Source organism: Nelusetta ayraudi, unplaced genomic scaffold, assembly GCF_046127955.1.
Source record: "Nelusetta ayraudi isolate G7.1 ecotype Tasmania unplaced genomic scaffold, CSIRO-AGI_Nayr_v1 ptg000048l, whole genome shotgun sequence".
Lineage (NCBI taxonomy): Eukaryota > Metazoa > Chordata > Actinopteri > Tetraodontiformes > Monacanthidae > Nelusetta > Nelusetta ayraudi.
Genome location: NW_027466098.1, coordinates 12,308,773 through 12,321,328, shown reverse-complemented (window position 1 = coordinate 12,321,328; position 12,556 = coordinate 12,308,773). Strand labels below are relative to the sequence as shown.

The following is a 12,556-nucleotide window of genomic DNA, read 5'->3' as shown; positions in this document are numbered from 1 at the left end:
CAGCTTCTGCTATAAGTTAAGGATCTAAATACGTCTGGGATCCTAATGACCTTCTCCTTAACACTCGGCGGAGGACATGCGGGTGTTAATGCGCCTCCTCCAGGGCTCCATGTGTTCGACTGACGGGGCACAAGCGATAAACACGGCCGGGATCAACGATATGCCTGGTGATAAATGAGGAAATAAAGCAGAGCGTGCACTGTAAAGAAAATACAATCTGAGGGCAGAAGCAGCCCGCCGTCCTCGGGGCGGAGTCGCACCTCCTCCATCACTCATCACGTCACGTGCCGGCTGTCAGCCGCCGTCGCAGTGGAACGACTATATATGTTTCCTTTTGTTTTTTTCAGGTGATGTTTTTTTGTGACAGGGTCCCATTGATCGGCGTCGCCCATCGCCGAACCCTGATGAGCGACTCGAGGCCGATGATGAGAAGCGGGATTACGCAACCTTCAAAGAAAACAAAAATTCAAAACCCCGCCGATCGCTCGGCGGCAGGCTGAGTGCCGGGAGACGCGGCGGGCGAGCGAGAGAGCGGCGCCGCGAAAGAGATTCTTTGTTAAAATGCAAAAAGTCTCAGTGTTTCATAACAGGATGCTCAGCCAAAAGCGGCTTTTTGGCTTTTTATGACTCACTCTGGGTGATGCGGGAACACGTTTCTCCTTTAAGGTCCAGGATCACTTCCTACCCCCCCCCCCCCCCTTCCTCCTCCCACTCCTCCTCTTCCTCCTTCTCCTCCCCCTGCTTTTGTTAATTAGCACTCTTTTGAAGCTACTCTATCAAACTGGCAACTATTGTGTCAAGCAGGGACCCCGTCCGCGGTGTTGTTTCGCTCTCGTTCTGGGACAAAGTTCAAGGCCGCGCATTGTGGATTATTATCATCATTGTTATCAACGGAGAAGCTTATAATTCTTCGATGACGCAGAGATAGACGCCATCGGGGGCCGAGCGGGGAGACCTTAGCCTCTGGTTTTTGTCTCCTGTCGGCGGAAGAGATCTGAGGCTGCGGGGGTTGAGGGTGGCGGGGGTTGTACCTGAACAAAGGGAGGGTGGTGGTGGTGGTGGGGGCTTCGTGATGCTGCCGTCAAGAGTATATTGATCTCAAGGGCATTGCATTCATCCATTCATGACATGTTCTTTTTCAGATGTTAATGAGCTACATGCGTGACGTGGGACTTCCAGGCAGCGCGGAGTGTACACGGCGAGGTGCAATGCAAAGAAGGAAGGGTTAAAGGTCAAACGTTATATTCGTTTTCAGATCATTCTTCCACGACTCAGCAGCCAAACACTTGACAGGGTGACGAGAAAATTGCATCTTTAGCCCCCTGTTTACAGCCCCCTGTTTACAGCCCCCTGTTAAACCACTCAGGCTTACCCTCTACTGCTACAGTTCAACTTTGCTGTAGCTTCCACATGGACCAAAACAAGGTGGCAGTAGCAGTACTTGGCTGGGGGTTGTGGTTAGTCGACCGGGAGTGGTGTCAGGCCCCCTTGTGATGTCACAGTGGGTTGATTTGAAGAAATTTGAGAAAGTGGTGCGAGCAAAAGAAGCAGAGGGTGGACTTCTCTCATTTTTGGAGAGCTCACCTGTAGAGACGCAGGTCGACGATGGAAAAGTCAAATCTCCTTAATTCGGGACCTTTGACGGAGAGGTTCGTGGTGCTGCCACCTAGAGTCCACTCGGCTCAAGGTTACTGTATTTGCATGCAGTGTTGTTTCAGCGGTCTAACGGTTCACGTTCGTGAACGCGAGACCGGAAGCAGCGACGTCGAAACTTAAAGAAGCCACAAGGAGAGGGAAGACGTGACAGAAACAACCTCGCGCTGCTGGAAGAAGGCAAGAAGCGCGAGAGCACGCGCGCATGCACGCGCAGTGCTGACGACGGTCTGCAAACCTGTTGATGACCTGACGCAGATGACAACCGCTGCACGCGCCGCGCGCTGTCATGCTTTACGGCGTCTGACACAGGTGTACACGTGTCGCCGCCGGTGGCTGTTGTTCATTATGCGGACGAGCGGGAGGTTTGACGGCGGCGTCCGGGAAGCAGCTGCGGGGGATTAGAAGCGGCTGCAAAGTGACATTTAAACCGCTTCACTTGCGTCACTATGGCCGGTTGATATAGGCAAGAGAGGGAATACGCACACACACACACACACACACACACACACACACACACACAGAGAGACTGACTGACGCATGCAACTCTGATGCAACCGCGGCACGGTAGCGGGGAGATGATCGGGCACGGGGACCGTCCGTGATGCGTCGTGCACGCGTCGGGAGCTCCCCGCTGGTTCAGGGAGCGAGCGGGGAGCTCAACATGGACACGGCGGCTTCGTTTTTTGCTTGGTTTTTCTCCCCAGTGCAGGGGACCGGAAAGGGCGCTCTCTCTCTCTCTCCCTCTCTCTCTCTCACACACGCACACATGGAACGGCGAGTGTGCGGGTGCAGTTGAGCGGCCAGAGGACGGACGGACAGACAGACAGACAGTGCTGGAACTGCAATGCGTGTTTTTCTCCCCTCTTCGTCCCCATCACTTGAGAGACGCAGAGATGAGTTTGGGGACTCGTGGCGGTATCACACGGCGAGTGCGGGAGACGCGTGCGCGTCCTCGCCTCATCTCATCCTCAGATCGCATGGAGGCATCAACTTGTGATACAGCTCCAAAAACAGTGTGCGCCTTCACTTTTCGCCCAACGGTTCCGCAGCTCAGATGTTACTTTCTTTCTCGCCCCCCCCCAACAAAGCGGCCCGCTTAGCAGGACAACACCCGACTCAGACGGTCAGTCAGTCAGCAGCCAAAACCACAGCACAACAAGACCGTTACGCGCACGGAGGGAGGGGGGGGGGGGGGGGGGGCACACATAGCGGATATTTCCGAGCCGGTAACGAGCAGAAATAACGCAGAAAGTGATGCTGAGATTGCGCGCATCTCGGCGCGCAAACGCACCACCACAACTTCTCTTTTTAGAAACTCCTTGGCCGCGGAGCTCGCGTACGCCACGGGCGAAAGGAGAGAGGGAAAAAGAAGTCTAAAGGAAAAAAAAAAAAAAAAAAAAGAACCGCTACACGCGTACACGCTCACGAATAAACTTACCTTTCGCGAGGAACGCCGCCGAAACGACGAGAAGCCAGAGGGAAATTATAGCGAGAGATCCGCTCCCCGTGATCGCCATGTTGGACACCTGCTCGAGACTGGCGGCGCTAAATCACCTAGAGATGGCCATGGGATGGAAGAGGAGACACATGTGAGGCGGAGGGAGGGAGGGAGGGAGGGATGGAGGGAGGGCTCAAGCAGGGAGCCTCTTATCATATTGGCCTGCATTATATTGCATCATTAAAACACACAGTGGGGCAGAGACGAACTGTAGGGAGGCTTTTTGTGCGTGCGCGGAAAGGGACGAAAGGTGCAAGTTTTGTTTTATTTTGTTGATGGGATGTAGGTATCGTTTTTTTTTTTGTTTGTTTTTGTTTTTGTTTTGTTTTTTTTAACCGCGCTGAGATCAGCCAGCGGGGGAAACGGAGCAATAAATTGAGCCTTGCCACGGGATGCGTAAATACAACGGAGCGCGGTGAGGTGCGCAGTCATAAACTCACCAACGGAGAACCGCAGACACTTCCAATGAATATTACAGTAATTGTCCTTTATGGTTATGGCTTCTTGGTTGATGCGAGTTGCGAGCAACGTGCACTCAGCACTACAGGAGTAGCGGTCCGGCTGCTGCTGCTGCTGCTGCTGCAGGAGCAGAGAGTTTGGGTGGGGAGCTCAACTGCTGTGTTGTAAAAGCGGCGGTCGTCTTTTAAACGGCAGAGGTTGAAATTCGAAATAACTCCAGAACAAGCGGAACGTTTTTGCAGCGAGGGTTTAGTGGATGGGCTTCTTTTTTTTTTTTTTCTTCTTTTTTGTTGAAGTTTTGGGTCTGTGCGTGTCTGTGATTGGAGCTTTTTGAAGCGATGACGTTTAATGCCTACTCAGAGAGCGCCCCCTTTTATTTGAAAGGTGTACTGCAATGTAAAAAAAAAAAAAACTGCGGGTGATAGTGATGGAGAGAGCACACGCACGATCTTACACTTTTAGAATTGCACTGCCTGAAAGGAAATGAAATTGCACAAAATGTTAATAAGTGTAAGCAGTTGAACTCTCTCTCACTCCCTCTCCTCTCTCTCTCCCTTTGTCTCTCTTTGTGCACTCTCTCCAGCGTGCACGCTCTATTATGTCTGGTAATGTTTCACTCAAGCCCGGGCCCCATTCCCCGCCGCCACAAGTACATTCGGAATATCTTATGGGAATCACAGGGGCCGACAGAGAGCCCGCGCATGACAACGTTGAATCTCATTTCCCTTTTTCATTGTGTCAAAACAGCACAAAGGCTGCTAATTGCACAATCTATTCTCCGAGACTGCGTGTCAGTCCTCATTCCATGGATGAGTAGATAGCATTTAGAGCTCCACTCTAAAGCCGCAGCCGTCCCTATCGCCGTAGATTGAATTCCACACATCAAATTTGTCTCAGATGTTATTATCTGTGGCAGCTTGCCAGCTCTGCCTGCCACTCACACAATGTCTGCACAAGGTGTTTTCTCCTCCAGCCACGCCGCGTCGTCTTGCAAGCGGGGCCGCCGCAGAAGTCGGCCCCGCGAGCGAAGCCTCTTTTCTTCCCCGAAAAAACAAAAAAAACACACAAGAATTCTTTATCCCATTTGTAATTATGCGCAATTATATTCCAAACGGTTCATTTCAGCTCACTCGCACAACAGGAGCGCCTTTTGTTTCCACTCCCCGGTGATTCATCGCACTGTACTGCATGGCATTTCCTCCGCTCATGAGAATAGATAGGGTTCCTTGGGTCTCTGTGAGAAGAGGAGCCCAGCGCCTCGGTCTCCCCGAGCGGGATGAATAATGAATGGGAATAGATCAGATGACTGAACTGCTTCATCTAGATCCTCTGTAGGAATGCCCAGTCATACGTTGCTCTGTGCGTCATTATGTGGCCCCTCGGTCGGCGCATCCAGCGAGGCGCGGTCACGCGGCTGCCCGTGCGGCTGAGCAGTTTGCATTCCGATGCCATTTAGCGGGGGGGGGGGGGGACGGCCACCAGCGTTTTCCTATTTAAATTAGCGAGGGGGGAAGTGGTAATAAAAGACTTTCGCCCGGGCCTCCTCTCCGCGGTTAACGTTTGATTAGAAATGCAATGGGTTCAAATTAAGATTTCTCTCCCCTCTTGGTATGAAATCAATCAAATTAACGGAAATTGAATTATTTGAGATGGTAATCTGTTTAAGCAACCCAGTCACCATGAAAATGTTTTCCTCCTGTCGTGAACCGAGGAATAATTGAATCAGGCCCTTGCAAAGTGACCCTCGGTGGGCGAAGACGAACGAGGCTTTTCCAAATTTCCGCCACGAACAAACACGTGCATGAATTAGCCGGCAGGGGTTGTTTAAAGCGCAATACGGCTTAGCATTGTAAGTGCATGTAATCTCCATACCAGTACGACAGAAGAAACCCATGAGGGCAGAACAATGGCTTCGCGCAACCGCGGTTTATTCTTCCAAATCACGTTTAATTTATTGCAGCGACAGCATTGATGAAAGTGCCGTGTTTGACTGGACATTTCGCTCTCTCTTTTCCGCTCACGGCAAATTATCCCAGGAAATTATATTCCAAATATATCACCACAGGTCATCAATTCTTTATGCCTTCCAGGGAGGAGGCATGTGCGCTCGATTGGTTTCCAGGCCCTCTGTGGTCACACTTACATACATGCAGCAGCTGGGAGCAAATCACATTTGCGCGCTCACGCTGGCAGTGTTTACCGCCGGCGTATTCCAAAGAGAACACCTTTCCTGGGCCATTCATCCGATTTTATCAAGAGAGGACCGGAGGTCGATCTGCGCATGCGGCTCCCTTCTTTGCGTGAAGGTCCAACATTAAACCCAGTGGAGCTCCGCCGCAGCTTCCTGCTGGAATGATCGTTTGGTGAACCCTTAGACGAGGGGAGGGGGTAGGGGATAATGGAGCCAACCACCTGGCTGGGGGCGTCGTCAATAGCCCGGGAGGCATATCATATACGTATCACACATTTATTGACATCACAAAGGGCACATATTTGACATTGGAGCGTGCGAAAGAGGTAAAGTACAGCACACTCAACATTTCTGAGGAGGTGACTGACACGGTAAACTGGTCCGACGTTGAGCAGGTGCGATTATCCACAGCGTGGCACCTCTGAGGCAGCATATTTAATCAGCAGTCTGCCACACCGCAGGCGCCTTCCAAACATATAGAAGTAAAATGCAGTAAATGGCTGCCATCCTTCTTTGTCTTTCCCCCCCGCAGAACGCCTAAATACTTAATTGTAAGACACATGCTTCCCATTTTATCAGCCGCAAACAGGCAATTTAGCATTCGCCAAAGCAGCGGACATGCGGCAGGTTGACGCTATAAATCACACGCTACCTCATATCGAGGCGCTAATGGTAATAAATCCATTTGGGCATAGCCCACGTCAACTTGGCCGGTGGGACCCGGCAAAGCCGCTCCGTCGTCTGCACGCGTGTGCGGGGAAATACTGTACCTTGAGTGTTGGTCCGAACTCTCAAAACGCTCCCATTCATCCTCCTTATCTTTCACCCTCTCGCACCTTTAAATCTGCTTCAAGTCCATCAAATCCAGCGCGCCGCGCGAGGACCCGCACGTGGAGTTGAACTCCAGCGCGCCCGCGCTCATTTTCCAAATCTCTCCCGCAGTCATACGGAATGCCAAGCACCCATCCGCGCCCACACCTTGCCCGCGTTTGGCGGCCGCCTAATTAGCCTGTAACACGCAGGTCTTTGCGAGAGTCCCTTCAACGGAAGTGGCCCTCGGCCTGCGACCGCTCCGTTCTCTCCGCTCACACCGGCGCAAGAGCTTCCTTGGAGCGAGAGGGGAAAAAAAAAAAAAAAAAAAATGCAGCTCAACACCCAGCTGTTCTATACTTTATAGCGAGCAATGGTGTAGCCAATTGTTGCCTCCACTTTGCTGAAAATGCTTCATTTAGCAGAGTGACAGTCATAGTGGGAAGAACACTGGGTCATGTAACATCACACTTCACGGCCGATTCCAGCGGGAGCCTGGAACAGCTGCTGTTAGGCTGACACACAAATCAATATCAATCGTAATAGCTTCACATTAAAACGCACACACGCGCGCGTTTGTGCGTGCACACACATACATGCTCGCGCACAGCTACACAAGCCTTAAAAACAAGACATCTCTGGGTCGCCTAATTGGACGATTGCCTTGGGCCATCAGCCCCCACACAAACATGTTATCAAATGCTACTGCTTGTCCTTTGACAACGCTTGACAGGGACGACCGCAAGATGACTGGTGCTACCTCAGAAACATCATGCAATTTTGGTTTATAAAAAGAACAATAGACCTTTTTTGTGTTAGCAACAACTTCTATTTGACAAATGGCTGGACAGTGTAAGACATATTTGGTAAACTGGTCCAATCTGTTGTGATTTTTAAAGACAGGAGCGCCGCTCATTTCTCATCATAATAGGGCCGTTTGAGGTCTCAACACACCAGATGCGTTTTTGAATCGCTGATTTGCTATTAATTTTTTCCACACAGGATGTGAATATCTCAAAGCGAGAGGATCAGTTTTTTGTTTGTTTTTGTTTGTTTTTTTAGCAGAATGCCTCCACATTCCTCTGGTACAACAGCAGCATCAACAGCGATGCAGAGGAGCTCATCTATTCAAATAATCAAAACAACTATCTTCAAGACAGTACATCGGAGTTGGTGCAGTTGACTAGCTGCTACTCCGTTTCTCATATGAGATAGCAGCAGCTGTAAAGGTGCCTTAATATGTTCCCTTAGCTTGCTAAAACTGGTGCAGAACTGGTTCAGGTACAGTCTGAAGTCTTATATTCGTGTTTCCCATAAAATGTTGAGTAAATTCTAAGCAAACTCACTCACGTGTGCAAGTGATTTGAGTCAAATTAATGAGGCTACATGAACTAAGGAATTACGTTTGAGAAAAAGAGTAAAACCCTGTTAAATGAACATACAAACCTTACAGTAAACTTGTGGAACTTGTTTTGAATTATGCTGTTTGCATAAATTGTTAAATGCAATTTTCATCCTAATGCGCGTCGACAGGCTTGATGGAAATGCCCTCAATGATGAGCAGATGCCTGCGTGTCTTTCCCTCTTGCTTTAGTCGGGGTTTGGCCAGAAACCTTCACATTTCTCACCTGGATTATTTTCCTCCCTGTGTTTCCTTCACAAATCCTTTTTCACTCGGTGCATACGTTTTACTTCCATCATGGAAAGCCCTTCACTGCAGCGTACAAAGAGCAGCCCACACCCTCATCACCACTCCAGCCAACTGGAGTTCAATCTTGTTCTTTATAACACACCATCTTTCACTGCTGCTTCCTTCATTGAGGAGAAAAGCCTTTTGGGGAGCAAGTTAAATGGCACGTAAAAAAAAGAAGAAAAAAAAAGAAACCCCAATGCATTTTCATAATATGCTAAATGAGATGGGCCGTGCATTCAGAGACACTGCACTCCATCAGATTGAGCCAGTTTGAGAACATTACGGCAGCTCCTCCAGCGACCGCGCACTTGCACACTGATAAGGCAGGAAAACAGCGCATGAAGTCGAGCAGCCTTTCAGATCCTGATGAATTGACAGCTATTTTCTTTTTTTTTATGCACCTACTGTACATGTAGATATAAGCTTGTGTCAGCAGCCATCTCCCTGAGGTAAATCCCAGAGTTCCAGAGGTGCTGTTTTAGAGGGTAAAACCAGCCTGAGAGTCTGACACTTGATCTGCCTTTCTGGGCATCACTTCATCTTGTCAGACTCGCAGACTTGACACAGAGTCAGTTTGACATGCTGTGTTGTTGTTTTTTTTCCCCCCCGTTCTCTCCCCCCCCCCCCCCTCCACCTCCCACCATGCTCAAAACAAAGTACAGCAGAACATTTTCCTGAGGTCTGCTCAGTATCAATGATTATGCTGCAAAATACCCACCGAGGACCAAGCAGGCAACGAGAAAATCCAATGAAACGCTTTAACCTTGACAGTGCATGCAGAAATCAGCTGTAATCCTATTGGACACGCAAATTATGCTCCGAGATGATGCTCTCGTATGTTGAATTTCTTTTCTTTTTTTTCTTCTTTTTTTTTTCAATTACGGGAATCAAAGAGACAATTATATGGTTTAGGAACATGCAGTCGCTTCCTAATAATTTATTTCAACTGGGGGGTAAAAAAGCAGGATGCATTATGCTCACCAGCGGAACAGGGAGCTAATAGAGACGCCACGTCATCGTGTCTGCATGGGACCCTAGTCTTGCTAGTGGTGGTGCACCTGCTGGATAAACCGGGCATAAATGTGCACAGTTCCCCCTATTGCACGCTCACTCTTACTTTCACGGCTCTTTCAGGGAAATCGCTACTCTGCCTTCTTTAACAAAATACATTTTCTGCTGTCAAAGTAGTCTTATATGCAGCATTCTGTGAGGAGCCTAAGCGCGGCAGTTGACGGGTGTGTACGCCACGTAGAATGCAGAGGCGGGCCGTGCATTTCACGCCTAGGCCGTCAGTGACGTCATATTTAGGTCACCTTAAATTGATACACCTCATACTACCCTCAATGTGACCCCACGGCTCGAGAATCCACGGAGAACCACACTTAAACATTACATGACCTTCATATAGGTGTCCCTATATGGTTTCCAGATCATGTAAATCCAAATTGGTCTCTGGCCTGGTGTTTAAGGGTCTTAAGAAGACCACAGATACTGCCAAAACTCACAAAAAAGGAGATTTTAAAAGATTCCTTCACAAAGTTTTAATAAGTCCACCAAAACTGCACTCTGAGTTTAAACACTTGTCCAAACTTGTCAAATAAACTGCGCATTGTCACTGATTCGTAAGAGAGGCCAAAAAGACGATTAACTATCAAAAGTTACGAAACCATTGAACACATTGGCGCAGCAGCTGCACCAGTGCGCCACGTTGTTTACATTTTACATTTGCAGATGATTCTGCAACTAAACCTTCATATTCTCATTCAGCCGTCGTGGGTTCGTCGTGGTGGACACTGGATCTCCAGGTTGAGTTCAGTCTGTAAGGCTCTCAGGTTCTTGTCCAATCACAGGACACGTACTTGTCAAGTTCAGCGTAATGCTAGCTAGCTGGCCTCGGCATCACAGACTCAAGATCTGATTGGCTGTCGCAACTGACTGAGGTCCGTTCACTTACGGTGGACAGGGGCCTGCTATGCCTAAGGCAGATTTCATGGCACCTGGCAACAGTAGCTAGCTGAAATATGATTGGATAAAAACTCTACCAGAATATACGGCAATGGAAGCAACGCATCAAAGTGGATATTATACGACGTGAACAGAAAAGACTATGGAGAATAACTTTATTATCATATTTATGTGAAAATGTACTTTTTCTAAGTATTGTTGAGCCAACAGAGAAGGCCTGGCAACAGAAAAAGTCTGTTCTCTGTTCAATCTCTCTCCTTTTTAACCAAGTTCCACCATTTTAATGGGGGAGGGGCAGCGGTAATCCTGGCCAAAATATTTGCGGGCAATCATAATTAGATGATGTTCACAACAATGAAATGGTGCTATTGTCCTATGAGCAGGGGGGGGGGGGTGGCGGTGGCGGGAGTAGGAAATTGTGATGTAATGTTTCATTAACACATCACAGCATGCCCAAACTCTTTGGAATGGGGCCGCGTGATTACCCGTCTACTATCAGCAATCTACATATCTTAAGAAGCAAACAGCTCATAAATCAGAGCTCCGATGAGCGCCTGCAGGCAGCCCACCCCCCCCTCCACAATTTTTCCTTATTATTTCACTTTTTATTTTTTTTGCTGACTAGACCTTCCCGGAGTAGTAGTATGACTTATTATTTCATCTTTAATTTGATGGTTTAATTAGATACTTAGTGGTCTGTAAACTGTCAGGTGGGCTTAAGCAGTGTCCTAATTTGTATGTAAATTTTGATTGTTATGATAATGGGATGAGACAAGGTTTTTTTTTTTTTAATGGATGAATTCCTGATGTGTTGAAATTAGCGCAGGATCTTTTATCCCAGTGTTGAATGCCGACTAAATGGGACTTTTATCTTGTCCGTCCAGCGGCCTTTTCCCAAGCTAGCTCTGGCAACAAGAACAGACATTTAGCTTTCCAACTTGTTTGCTGCTATCTTGACATTTCCCCATTTACAGGAAATTGTGCCCGTGTCCTCATGTGTAGCGCTGTTCCTCTGGCGTGCGCTGCAAACCTTAAGCAGGGATGTAAATCTGCCTTGTTCGCCGTCACGTACGTGACATCTGTTGCTTCCCTCGGCCAGCTGTACCCGCGTGTCGCCGGCCGCCGTGTCCTCTGACAAACAGAGAAGGCAACGTGCGCCGCAGTGTTTTAGCCCCTGGTTCCATCTGCAAAGGTGAGTGTTTTTCCGCTCCTCCATGCAGAGGACAAAGCTCCACAGCACCAGTCAGTGTCTGACGGATTAATTCGCCTCCCCCGAGTGTGAAAAGTTCCCTGATTTAATAATGAATAGGAGGTGCAATTTATGATCCTCCCTGAACGCAGGCGGTGTGAAGATCAGTGTTTTTCAATTCCTCTTGTGTGCGTTCTTCTCCTGGTGTTTGAAAAGCAGAACGCCATATGCCGAGCGTTATTGTGAACGTTGTAATCGCTGCGTTTATGCCCTTAAATCTCAGTGCCACAACGCTGCGATTAAAGTTTGTTTTTGTTTTTTTTTTTTCCTCGCGGGCAAAGCTGTTCCTCTAAGGTGATTTCAGCGGGAACTCAGCCGCAAAATGTAAAATCTCGGAACTCGACTCTCCCCCCCCCCCCCCTCTCTATGTCGAAACTACATACCGGCACAGCGTCACAATATTTTGATTCGACTTGATTTGATTTGCAATGTTGCGGTGCCAAGGGAGACGAAAATACAGGCCGGTAAAACGTGGCAGGACAACAAAGGGCTCAAAATATGCTTTTGTTCCGTTGGACAATCAATCAGTCGGAGATCAGCGTCTGAGGCTCCGACGAAGCGCCGATTGATCACCCGCCGTCGTCTGAAGAGGCTTGAGGCTCCGTCACGGTGAATGGTAGATTCTTAACCAAGGCCAGACGTTAGTGACATTTCCACTGTCGCATTTTAAATCTTAATTCTGTGTAAATAGCATTCCGCCGCAGCAGCAGGACTCCTCGCCATTCATCTCCGCGCGGCATGCAGATGAAGCCGCTGGAGGTGATGCGTCTTCATTTGAAAGCCCGTCATGCCGAATTCTCGGGGCAAACTGCGGCTCCTCCACACATCGCCGCTTTGTTTTAACCCTTTTTTTCTCTTTCATATTTAAAGGCTCATCCGCAATATTGTCAGGACTTTTTATCTGGCCGACCCGCTTCCGCTAAAGCATATTTCAGGAGTCCGCTCGCATTAGGCCGGGCTGTAAATCTACTCAAGCAGTGGCCGGCAGTCGCCCAGCCGCCGAGTGTGTCATTAGGCCTGCGGGCGCGCTTGCAA

The 12,556-nt window shown here is 48.9% G+C and overlaps 1 protein-coding gene across 3 annotated transcripts in view; it reads right to left on the bottom strand.

Moving 5' to 3' along the window:
- Positions 1-3,216, bottom strand: part of cadm1b (cell adhesion molecule 1b) — a 147,513-nt gene extending 144,297 nt beyond the window's left edge. For 2 of the 3 annotated variants that reach the window (XM_076036387.1, XM_076036389.1), the window contains exon 1: positions 3,095-3,205. In XM_076036387.1, the coding sequence (XP_075892502.1) occupies positions 3,095-3,173 (79 nt within the window). In that variant the 5' untranslated portion in view covers positions 3,174-3,205. Of the gene's footprint in view, positions 1-3,094 lie in introns of all 3 variants that reach the window. The other variant, XM_076036388.1, reaches the window with a different exon arrangement.
- Positions 3,217-12,556: the final 9,340 nt, after the last annotated feature.